The 13,274-nt window shown below is 43.1% G+C and overlaps 1 protein-coding gene across 1 annotated transcript in view; it reads left to right on the top strand.

Moving 5' to 3' along the window:
• Positions 1-13,274, top strand: part of trabd2a (TraB domain containing 2A) — an 82,817-nt gene that overhangs the window by 60,899 nt on the left and 8,644 nt on the right. Inside the window, exon 5 of the mRNA XM_056457185.1 lies at positions 11,805-11,895. Coding sequence (XP_056313160.1) covers positions 11,805-11,895 — 91 coding nt within the window. The remainder of the gene's footprint in view (positions 1-11,804; positions 11,896-13,274) is intronic.

Genomic DNA, 13,274 nt, shown 5'->3' with positions numbered 1-13,274 from the left:
CACACACACGCACGCACGCACGCACGCACGCACGCACGCACACGCACGCACGCAGATCTGAAGTCTCCTGATGTTGTACGTGATCTGACTGTGCTTGTGTGTTGGTGGTTGTCGTGTGATCGGTGTTTCCCTCAGACGCTTGTTTAGTCTGTTCCTCAGTGTGTGTTTATATCAGCTGATCAGATAACAGCAGTGTGTGTGAGTGTGTGTGTGTGTGTGTGTGTGTGTGTCAAAGCTGCATAGCTGCTCATTAGTACTGCATTGTGTTTGAGCGCAAAGCATTAGCACTGACCGCAGCACAGGAATTGCTGGAATGTGTGTGTGTGTGTGTGTGTGTGTGTGTGTGTGTGTGTGTGTTTCTCAGTGCTGTAATTCTGAATGACCAGCTGATGCTCAATAATACACACACACACACACACACACACGCTTTGTATATTGTGTGAACATACAAGTGTGTGTATATGTATGAGTGTTTGTGTGTGCACGTGAGAGAGTGAATATGGGAGTGTGTATGTGTGTGAGTAAATATGAGATGTGATGTTTGTGGTGTCCATTGTTCTGTGTGTGTGTGTGTGTGTGTGTGTGTGTGTGTGTGTGTGTAGAAAATCCCCCAAACCGTTCGAGAGCTTCTCTCACAGTAACTGGAGAATGTTCAGTAAACTCTGATGACCTGAGCTCTTGACCTCTGACCCCATACGACCCGAGATGTAGATCACACACTTGGAAGACAGTTTTATGTTTTTGCCTGCAGACAAACACTGGTGAAGAGGCTGTGTGTGTGTGTGTGTGTGTGTGTGTGTGTGTGTGTGTGTGTGTGTGTGTGTACATATATATAGGCAGGATAGTCCTCAAACAGACAAACACACACACTTACACTCACTCTAACATTCTCTCTCTCACACACACACTTTCTCTCAACACACGCACAGCTGTCTCCGTCCTCATCTTGCTCTGCCATCACACACACACAGATCCTGCTTTTGTGCGTGTGGTGTTTTCAGATAGTGTGTGTCAGATCAAGTCTTTGACTGTGGTGATAAACCCTGCGCAGGTCGAGTGTGTGATAAATTCTACGCAGGTCGAGTGTGTCGAGTGTGTTGAAGGAACGCTGGAATGTTCTCTTTCATTCTAAGCGGAGCATTACACAGCTCTCCGTGTGTGTGTGTGTGTGTGTGTGTGTGAGAGAGAGAGCGGATCTGTGCTGATGCTGCAGAGATCAGTGTGAATCTGCCCACATCTGGAGGAAAAAACAGCTCTGTGTGTGATCTGCCAGTCTCCCTGAACACACACAGCCACGCACACATATGCACACGCACATAGAAACACACACATGCACGAGCATGTATGCATGCACACACACACAAATGCACTCACACAAACACACGCAGACTCACACACACAGTTTGTGCTGTTGATTATTGTTGATTTTACGCACGCACACGCACACGCGCACACGCACACACACACACGCACACACACACTCTGAGCTGCTCATCAAGAGGTCTGGAGTGCAGATCAGTATTAATGAGTGCTGGAGTAAGACTGCAGTGCTGTATTGGCCTTAACCTCTTCAGGCCCGGTGTGTTTTTACATGCACTTTTATTTCTCTTTGCTATTTGGGCTTGTTGGAGCCTAATTAGAGTAAAAATCTAAGCATCATCTTCTGATATAATGTACTTTTAGAGACAAATGATGTCCATATATGTGGACTCCTGGTCAGAGTTTTTCCTGAATGATTTTAATGCAGATTTAACATTTGGGACATGTGATGAGCTGCAGAACAGTTGCAGGATGAGCCTGTATGTCTGTCACAGAATATAAAACATTCAGAGTGTTTTAAATAACAGCTCAAATGTGCGGTCCACGTATGAGGACACTCAAGCGCTAGGAGGTTATCAGTGTTGTTGGACTTTATTTATCCACTAATGCTCCAAACTGAGGAGAGGAGCGTCTGACAACACCTCCACACTCCACCTTAGTAACCGCAGTACACATCCAGGCTGTGGTGGAGGAAGCATTCGTCTGTTTTGATGTGTATGATGTTGGACGTGCTGCTGTTTTCCAGCACAGGTTACTCCAGTGATTGAGTGTGTTCTGTACTGAAGGCAATTTAAGAATGCCGGAAAATCCAGAACGGGGATATTCTGCTGAGTTTATCTTCATAAACACTGGTGTTCCTTCTGTTGGTCAGATATCAAGAGTTCACACTGAGCTGATGATTGACTATAAAGCGTGTTTGGCATGCTGTCCGGGGAGAGAGCCCTGAGCTCAGAAGATCCTCGAGCCCGGGGCAAGAGGGGAGTTTGAGCTCAGGTAGATCTGGAGAACTCCCCTGCTGTAGTAGCTGATGAGCAGATCGTGATCGCTCTTAAGAGATAGCTACTTACTAGGAGCATGTCTATGGTGCTGATTTGGATTAGTTGTGTGTTTTTGGATGGTGGGAGGAAACCGGGGAACCCGGAGAAAACCCACATGAGCACAGGGGGAGAACATGTAAACTCCACACAGAAATGTCAGCTGGCTTGGTAAGGACTAGAACCATTGACGTTCTTGCTGTGAGGCAACAGTGCTAACCACTGGGCCGCCGTGCCACCCATGAAGGAAAGAAGGATGAGTAGGAGTGGAAGGGGGGATTCTTCAAGATGAAGATGGCTGTGATACGTAACCCAGGGTTTTTATAGTGGCTTAGGACTCGTCTGATTGGTGAATCATAAATCGGACAATGCGGGTCCAGCCGTAAGCAATCATCAGCACATGATCCTCTCAACATTAGTCTATAAATACACTTCACTCAGTGTTATAGAGTTCATTTAGGCCACATCCACATGCATCTACATTCACTTAATACAACAATAAGAGCTGAAGACTGCTGAAAATGTGGGATATTTCACCATATGTGCTGTGCAGGAGTACATACAGAGCTTTACAGAGTACAGTGGAGCAGGTATACTCAGCATTCTGACACAGTGAGTGACCTAAAGGCTTCTGTATGTGTGTTTGGTAGGCCTGTCTTCATATCTATTTTCTGTTGTGTGATAAATGGCACCAAAATATACTGCGATAAACAATATTATTGTCATTTTAGGACTATTTTATGCCACTCATTATATAATTCCAGAATGACAATATAATATCATCACAGCACAGGTACACCCATCCACAGAACATATCATATTTCATACTTAATTTAATTACAGTCATTTTTAATAATTATTTTAAGGGTTTTTCCACCTGTAATTTGAACTGGACAGTGGAAGTTACAGCAGGACAGTATTGGAAGCAGAGAGAGGGGAAGCACTGGCAAAGCATCTTGAGCTGGGAATCGAACTCAAGGGTTGCCGTGAGCACCATGGTGCTGTATGTCAGCGCACTTAACCACTAGGCTATTGTCGCTGACTATTATATTCACTTTAACAATTTAATAACGATAAATGTTAAGAAAAAAATGGCTTAAAAAATGGTTAAAAAGTAACCGAGGCTGTGATAGCTGATCTATTTTAGAGGCACCCACATGAAAATATACTATAGTAATTTATAGTAAACACTGTGTGTTTTTAACCATACTGACTGACTCCTCCAATAGAGATGGAGATGGACGATCAGCTCAAATGTTGCTAGAATTGGTTTTTAAGTATGGCTGATATATATTACATCAGCAGAAGTGACTGAGCTCATGTCCAGCTCATAAGTCTATATATTGATTATTGTGACAGGCCTAGAGTGTTTGACAGTAAATAAAACAGGGTTGGGGTTTTTAAACTCATCAGAGATGAAAAACATCCCCCAGCATCCTTTCATTACTCCTTATTAGGCATGTGCCGGTATCACATTTTCATGCTGCGATTAATTGATTGAGCTTTTATCACGGTATACGGTATTATCACGATATTGTAATTTTACTAGAGAAACAGGTAAAAAAACACAAAAAACTTCAATAACAAAACTTTAATAACTTTTTAATTAACTAAAAGTACTTCAAACATTTAAATACAAATAAATATAAATAAAACAATACACAATATAAAAGTAAACTTGAGCAATTATATCAAAGTGAATGTGCAAAAGGGAAACCATTTTCGTAATCCCTGTGCATTTTTTTTGGAACCCAAAATATTTCCAAACTTCTGACTTTACCCTTTTTGAAGGGGGATAAATTGTCGGCAGCGTTCCTCCTTCCGCCATGCTTCTTCTTCGTGTGAGCAGGGCTGGACTGGGGCAAAAAAAATCGGCCCTGGCATTTTGGGCCAGAGCGGCCCACTAAATTCAATCAAAATGCTATCTATCTATGCATGTCCAATATTTTTATCAACTCATATTCTATAAAACACAAAAGCCATATATATGAAATAAATAAATAAATACAAACTTTAATCTCAATTTAATTTCTGTATACTGTAGATAAAGATATTTGTTGAGTTCTAAAAAAATACACTATTCATTCATTTATTTTTCTTCGCATAAGTCCCTTATTTATCAGGGGTTGCCACAGTGGAATGAACTGCCAACTATTCCAGCATGTTTTATGCAGCAGATGACTTTCCAGCCACAACCCAATATTGGAAATCACCCATACACACTCATTCACACACACTCATACACTACAGTCAATTTAGCTTATTCAATACACTATTGACTCAGCCTATATTCAATAATAAACATAACAAAAACTGCCTGATAATGCATGGGTTAATCTTCAAAGGGAACAGTGTTACATTATAACCTCTTTCACCTCATCCTGCTTGCTGTTTCACTATCTAAACAATGAAAACATAATATAAGTCAAATTTGATTCATTTTGATATTATGATTAACAGACACCAAACAGCCTCGTGTAGCTGCATATTTTTATGAGCATCATCTTCACACTGCATATTTATAACAAAACAGGGCTTAAATATAACTGTCTCCTTTCATTTCCATTGAAAAGAATGAACTTTACCCTGTCTCTTTTGCAGAATATCAGTTTTAATAACCAATAATGGCCATTATAACAGTATAACGTACATTAAATTTAAACGATAAAGGAAAGCAATCAGTCAATGTGCAGAATCAGTGTATGTGGTTACATAAATTAATATATTAGCTTATCTTTGCACTCAGCCAAAACAGTTAACTGAGAACAAGTGATTCAAAAGACATAAGAATTGTTAGATAGAGACAACAAGATGAATTCAATATCACGTTTAACAGCTATAGTGAGATGAGATCACCCAGCAGATGAACTGTCTGACATGCACTATACTCTGACCTGGGGTTTATGCTTACCCGCTGAACTAGTGGCTGCAGCTCTGGGCAGAGAGTGTGTGGTCACGTGATTTGCGTTTTTAGCCGTGTACTAGAATGAACAGAGAACTTTTCAGAATCGCTAAATGAAACGCCGGTGTATTTCCCGCGATTTCTCTGCGCCTCCCTTGCGTTTCTTCTCTCTGACTCTCGACTATTTTGACAAATACACACAGACGACGCACGCTCACACGGAGTCTAAAATAGGAGTTTGTGATTGGGCCAGCCCAATGTCAATACCGAAAAGAGCCAATGGGCTGCAGGGTGTCACATGGGCCGGCCCGGTCTGTCTGTCCGGGAAAAAAAGCATCTACTTTCAGAGAGTCACAGATCACAGCAGCGTCAATCAATAAGGCAGAAAAAAACGATAGGCTGCTAAGCCTTTTATGGGCCGATCAAATCATAAGACGATTATCAGCCCGGCCCAAAAAGTACGTCGGCCCACCGGGAAAGTGCCCAGTCTGCCAGATGGCATGCGTGTGAGGATTATAGTGCGGTGGCAGCGGCGGCGCGCACTGCGCACACAGGGCTTCTACATGTGGGGATTGTTTACATCAGAGTGCGCATCAGTTCTGCGCAGCATATACGCAGTGTTTCTTCAAGCGGTTGATGGAAAATAAGCTAAGGCGCGTTCTAAGAATATAAATTCGGATCTATTATTTTCACGGTATTTTGAAGTGCCCGCGATAACAATATCGTGCATATTCATTACCGTGATTTATCGCATTACCGAATACCGGCACAAGCCTACTCCTTATATTTTCCATATCCTCTCTATAAGTGTGTATGCATTCATTCTAATGGGCTGATTCCCCCAGTGATCTTCTTGTGGCGTTCCTGGATATGTACATTTCTCTAGTTGGCTAATGGGGATCCAAATAAACACACACCACGAACATGTGTCAGTGTACAGTAAACAAGATAACACACACAGCCTGACATGACCAGTGATGGAGTGTGTGTCTGTCTCTCGGTGTCGCCCCTCGTAACATATTAGTTCATTACAATATTTACACTTTGGGTGGCACGGCGGCTCAGCTATCAGCGATGTGGCCGCACAGCAAGAAGGTGGTTCAAGTCCCGGCTGGGTCAGTGTGTGTTTCTGTGTGGAGTTTGCATGTTCTCCCCGTGTTGGTGTGGGTTTCCTCCGGGTGCTCCGGTTTCCCCCACAGTCCAAACACATGCGCTATAGGGGAACTGATGAACTAACCTGGCCGTAGTGTATGAGTGAGTGTGTGAGTGAGTGTGTGTGGGTGTTTGGGTTGCAGCTGGAAGGGCATCCGCTGTGTAAAACATATGTTGGAATAGTTGGCGGTTCATTCCGCTGTGGTGACACCTGATAAATGAGGAACTAAGCTGAAGGAATGATGTTTTTATTTCTGCTGCTCTTCAAAGTGCATTAGCAGCTAGCGTGTCTGCTAATGTTCAGCCTAATGACGTCCATCATGTGTTAGCAGGTCTGCGGGTTCAACACACACACACACACACACACATCTGCTCAGCGTTTATTTATCCAGCGCGCCATCGCTAATATAAATATGACGGCGTATGGAGAGAGACTCAATTTCAGATGTGGTGTTTGGGCCAATAATGGCAGCGCGGGCTGAAGGACACAGGAGTCTTTCTGGAGGAGTTTCTGCACAGCGTCGCCTGCTGACAGCATGAATACACTCACTATAACACCACCACACACACACACACACACGGGCCCTTAAGAAAACACACGCTAAAAGCCGGAGCTCAGGAAGTTTTGAATAAAAGCTTTTAGGCTGTTAGTGTGTTTATCTCAGCCGTCCATCACTTCGGATCAATACGCCATTCAAACACACACACACACACACACATGCACACACACACACACACACAATTAAATAATCGCAATATTATAGAGATATTTCTCAAAATGTTCGTTTCTGTAGAGGAATGACAATTGTGTTAGCTTTAAAAATATCTGTAATGATCAGACTGAAGTGACGCTCTGCAGAACAGGCGCTCGTGTCTGTTTCTAGTCCAGATATCTACAAACTCTTGAACCATAAAGCATTTTAAGACAAGCAGCAAAATATAGTCTTGTGTTCAGAAATAATGAGTCAAACTGAAGAGAGTTTCTCCTGAAAACAACAGAATAATCTGACGAAACCATCTTGTTTTGAATTTGGCAAAAAACTAAAAATCCTGAACAGCTCATAACATACCAAACTCTTCTGTCTTCTTTCTCGACTGAGGTTACTTCTGCAAAGCAGACATACTTCCGTCAGAAAGTCAACAGTGCCACCAATCCTCGCTTGCTTTTTAAAACATTTTCCTCCCTCCTCTATCCTCCTCCTCCACCCGCAGCCTCCACACTCACTACTGATGACTTTGCTACATTCTTTTGCACCAAAACTGCAAAAATCAGTGCTCAATTTGCTGCACCTACAACAAACACGCAAGATACACCACCAACACCACACACACTCACCTCTTTCTCCCAGCTCTCTGAGTCTGAGGTGTCCAATCTCATGCTATCAAGCCATGCAACCACCTGTCCGCTAGATCCCATTCCCTCTCATCTCCTGCAAGCCATTTCTCCTGCAGTCATACCAACACTGACTCACATAATTAACACATCTCTTGACTCTGGTCTATTCCCTACTTCATTTAAGCAGGCTAGGGTAACCCCTCTGCTAAAGAAACCCAACCTGGATCAAACGCTACTTGAAAACTACCGACCGGTATCCCTGCTTCCATTCATGGCCAAGATTTTGGAGAAAGTAGTGTTCAATCAAGTCCTGGACTTTCTTACTCAAAACAACCTCATGGACAACAAGCAATCTGGCTTTAAGAAAGGCCACTCAACTGAGACTGCCCTGCTCTCGGTCGTGGAGGATCTCAGACTGGCTAAAGCAGACTCTAAATCATCTGTCCTCATCTTGCTGGATTTATCAGCTGCTTTTGACACTGTAAACCACCAGATCCTGCTATCTACGCTTGAGTCACTGGGCGTCACAGGCACTGTTATTCAATGGTTCAGTTCTTACCTCTCGGACAGGTCATTCAGGGTGTCGTGGAGGGGAGAGGTGTCCAACCTACAGCATCTAAACACTGGGGTACCTCAGAGCTCTGTTCTTGGGCCACTTCTCTTCTCTATCTACACGGCATCTTTAGGAACAGTCATCCAGAAACATGGTTTTTCCTACCACTGCTATGCTGATGACACCCAGCTATACCTCTCTTTCCACCCTGATGATCCCTCGGTTCCAGCTCGCATTTCAGCCTGCCTGTCAGACATTTCACTCTGGATGAAAGATCATCATCTCCAGCTTAACCTCACGAAAACGGAAATGCTTGAAGTTTCTGCCAACCCGACTCTTCACCATAACTTTTCAATCCAGATGGATGGAGCAACCATCACTGCATCCAAAATGGTAAAAAGCCTTGGAGTTACGATTGATGACCAACTGAACTTCTCTGACCACATTTCTAGAACTGCCCGATCTTGCAGATTCGCACTCTACAACATCAGAAAGGTCCGACCCTTCCTATCTGAACATACAGCTCAACTCATTGTTCAAGCTCTTGTCCTCTCCAAACTGGACTATTGCAACTCTCTGCTAGCTGGGCTACCAGCTAGTTCTATCAAACCTCTTCAGCTGCTTCAGAACGCTGCAGCACGAGTGGTCTTTGATGAACCCAAAAGAGCACATGTCACTCCGCTACTCACCCGTTTGCACTGGCTGCCAGTTGCTGCCCGCATCAAAGCTCTGATGTTTGCTTACAAAGCGACCTCTAGCTGTGCTCCTTCGTATCTGCTCTCACTTCTGCAGATATATGTGCCCTCCAGAAACTTGCGTTCTGTGAATGAACGTCGCCTTGTTGTTCCATCCCAAAGAGGGAAGAAATCACTTTCCCGAACTCTCACATTCAATCTGCCCAGTTGGTGGAATGAACTCCCTAACTACATCAGAACAGCAGAGTCACTTGCTGTCTTCAAGAAACGACTAAAAACGCAACTGTTTAGTCTCCACTTTCCTTCCTAATCTTAACTGCCTCTCTGGCTATACCACTAACTGTACTGTAAAAACATTACTAATGCTCAGCTTCTTAGACTTTACACACCTGAAACTTGTTTATAGCGCTTGTTCACTGCTGCTCTTATAGTTGTGTAAATTGCTTCCTTGTCCTCATTTTTAAGTTGCTTTGGATAAAAGCGTCTGCTAAATGACTAAATGTAAATGTAATGCTTTCATTTAGACACTAGATTATTCTGCTTCCTCAGATTATTGTGTTGTTTTCAGGAGAAACTCTCTTCAGTTTGACTCGTTATTTCTGAAAATGCTTCTTGATTTAACAGTGTTGAGATATTTAGACTAGAAACAAGGCAGAAACTCTCAGAGCTGTCTGTAATGATGCTGATTATGTCTTCTCTATAAAGTAACATGATGTCAAACTGACACTAGCTGTGTTTCCATTCACCTACTGTTATGTGGAGTTTAGATATGCACATATAAAACACTTGATGGAAACAGCAGAACTTTTGAAAATGTGCATAACGGAGTAGGATAAACTTTGTATTTGTTAATAAAGATGTCATAAACTATGATGGAATCACTTTTACTGAACAAATTCCAGTGTAGACATTAAAACAGTCATGTGATTTTATTATCAGAGATCATAGCTGCATCTGAAAGCTCATACTGCCATCCGCTTGTTAAAGAGCCCCTATTATGGGGTTTTGAGAACGACCTTCTATCTAGTGTTTAACACAGCTCTAAGCATACCTGTCAACCCTCCTGTTTTTCCCGGGATTCTCCCGTATTTTTCTGAAGGGTGGCAAATAAATATTAAAGAGCCGAGCCTCCTTATACGCAACCCATACCGCTCAACCACCAGGGGCCGCCTCTTACTCTTAACTGTGAGTCTGTTCTGTGCTTTCGCTTTGTTTAGGCATGAAAACACTTCGAAAGGAATATAAAAACGGCAGGATTCCCTTTCCTTTCATTACCGTCTCGCCTTCATATGCTATCCTCAAACAGTCATATAGCAGTGCGTGACTGTCAGCTGACGTGCTCCATAGTGATCAATAGATGCTGATTCCCAAACGGATTCTGTACAGGTGATTTGAAGCGGAGTGAAAGTCTGGGTTTTGGTGTGTGTTTGAACAGAGATATACACATGATTAATAATAATAATAATAATAATAATAATAATAATAATAATAATAATAATATTTAAAGATGTCGATCTTGGTGGGGTTTTTTTCAAACACAATTAATTTCATCCTAAATAAGCATCAACAGTCAGGAAAGCAGTCGAAAGCTTCATCATAACGTCAGATGTGTGCATTTCTAAAGTGACAGAAGAATATTTGTGTAGTAAAGATATTTGTGTATTGTTGTACATCCTGTGTGTATTAAGCAATGTGTAAGCGAGGCGCATAACATGCTCTGCGCTGGACAATAGACCAGCTTTGATCTGATCTATTGGAACAGTCTATATAATAAGTTCCTCATAATAGCATCGCCCCAGCAATGCGCCTCAACACACCTCCCTTTTTAGACCAGAACACCTATAGGCACACATATGAGCGTAAATGCATTAGCTATTTAAACAGCGTGACACAACACATCAAAACTGCTCTTGCGCTGAGCTGAAACTGGCAAACAACTATTGCGTCGCACCTTGCACCAGGTGTATGATAGAGCCCTTAATGTGTCATGTGACACACCGCAGCCACAATAGCGCTGTATGACAGATGGAGCCCTTTACTATGCTTTTCCCTTTTAATATAAAACATATAAATAGGCCCACACTGAATCTGCACACACATGAATATCTGACACATCAGCAGATTATATTTGAGGACTGTTAGCCTGTCTTGTGTGTTTTATCAACTCTAAATGTGTTGTTTCACCAGTGCTTGTGTGTGTGTTTACATGTCTAAAACATAAAAGAAGCATTGGGTGGTTAGGACACTGCAGAATTGGGATAATAGGACACGTCTCTCTCTGCTATTAAAGCTCAGTTTAGATCGGTCCCGTCATGGTTCAGCTGCTGTGGTGCTCCCGTCAGCACGTCTGCATGTTTGGCCGTTAACACACTTGTTTTGTTGATTCATTGTGAAATGCTCACACACCCTGGATGACTAGAGTTGGCCATGTATCTCTCCTCTAACGTTACCACCGCTCCTTTCACCGCTCAGTCCTGTCTATGAAGCACCTCTGCACTCACTTTATCAGCTCTAGACTGTAGCTGTAGACATATATTGGGGTTGATTGACAGACAGATGCATGATGGGTAATCAGACTGACAGCAGGGCTTTAGATCACACAGACAGGAAGTTGATCATGACCAGAGGCAAACCGACGGTCATGTGACCCGCACTTCCTGTAACTTGACAACCGTGAAACAGCGCAACAGTAATGACATATAACATTACACACTCCTTCCGCACTGCAGGCTGTGTGTGTGTGTGTGTGTGTGTGTGTGTGAGACTGATGCGCGCTCTCACACACACTGACTGTGGAGTGTTTGTGTTTCAGGGCATTTTCTGGGGAATAACTCTGTGATTGACGTCCTGCGGAGAGAGGGATATGAGGTGGAACACACACCTGCTGGACAACCACTGCACAGGTAACACACACACACATACACACACACACACACACACACACACACACACACACACACACACACACACACACACACACACAGATCTTTGTGTTGTTTTGCACCAGAAACACAATCTGCTGATAAGCCCCGCCCTCAGACTCCTCTCATTGGCCCAAAGTTAGTCTGCTCAGTTCCTGATTGGCTGAGAATTCGACTGCACTCTGAGTTTATTTACACTGCAGACAAACTGTGCGTGTGTGTGTGTGTGTGTGTGTGACCGGCTGATCCTAGAGCAGTTCTCCTGTCAGTCTCAATGAGCGACAAGGCCTACTTATACACACACACACATAAACACACACACACACACACACACACGCACACACACAGCTCATAATGAGCGTCCCGCGGGTCCGGCTGTGGTCAGAATGGGGCCATTGTGTGCAGAGCTCATGGGCTTCATCAGAATATATGCAGAAATATGAGCAGTGTGTGTGTGTGTGTGTGTGTGTGTGTGTGTGTGTGTGAGAGACAGCTCAGCCTGCAGAGGAGCTGTTGTGTGTTTCAGACCCTCATTCATTCTCAGAGACTCAGGGCTACACATCCAGCAGGAACACACACACACACGTTTCCTCACATCTGCACAGTCACACCAGTGCACACACACACACACACTCTGATGCACACACACACACACTAGCGCTGCAGTGTTGTTTTCTGCGATCTGAATATAATTTGAGCACAGAACTCGAATCTGTCCATGTGTAAACTCTGGACTCTTCATGACACCTCAGTGGAGGACTGCTGACTGGAGGAGGACACTGCTACACACACTGCTACACACACTGCTACACACACTGCTACATACACAAATCCATTAAGTTACCTTAACACTTTAACAAATTTACGTGGATTAAACATAATTTAGTAGTCCTAATCAAATCTCAGGAGTTGTGTTGTTTCAGCTCATTTTAAATGAGTAGTTTGAACAAGTATAAAACAATGTTGTTTTGAGTGTCCTCTTATTTCACTACCATAATGTATTCAGAACACCTGTAGAATATTGAGTAGGGGGTGGGGTTAATGTTAAGCCACGCCTCTTTTACTCACAGCAAAAACAAAACACAAAAACACAGCGTCTAGCAGCTGCTCTGTCCACATATTCAGTATATTAAAGTACAGTTACAGTCATTAAAATAAGAGGAGTTTCCTCACCAAACATCTGGAGGAATAGAGAGATCACACACTTAAATAATCATTATTCAAAATATTACAAACTGCTAAACAGTCATTCACTTCCCTTCAGCTGAGTCCCTTTATTCATCTGGGTCCCCACAGTGGAATGAACCAACAACTATTCCAGCATATGTTTTACACAGTGGATGCCCTTCCAGCTGCAACCC

This window comes from Danio aesculapii, chromosome 5, assembly GCF_903798145.1.
Source record: "Danio aesculapii chromosome 5, fDanAes4.1, whole genome shotgun sequence".
Classification (NCBI taxonomy): Eukaryota; Metazoa; Chordata; class Actinopteri; order Cypriniformes; family Danionidae; genus Danio; species Danio aesculapii.
Note: the sequence above shows the minus strand (reverse complement) of the source record. Positions and strands in the feature narration are given on the sequence as shown.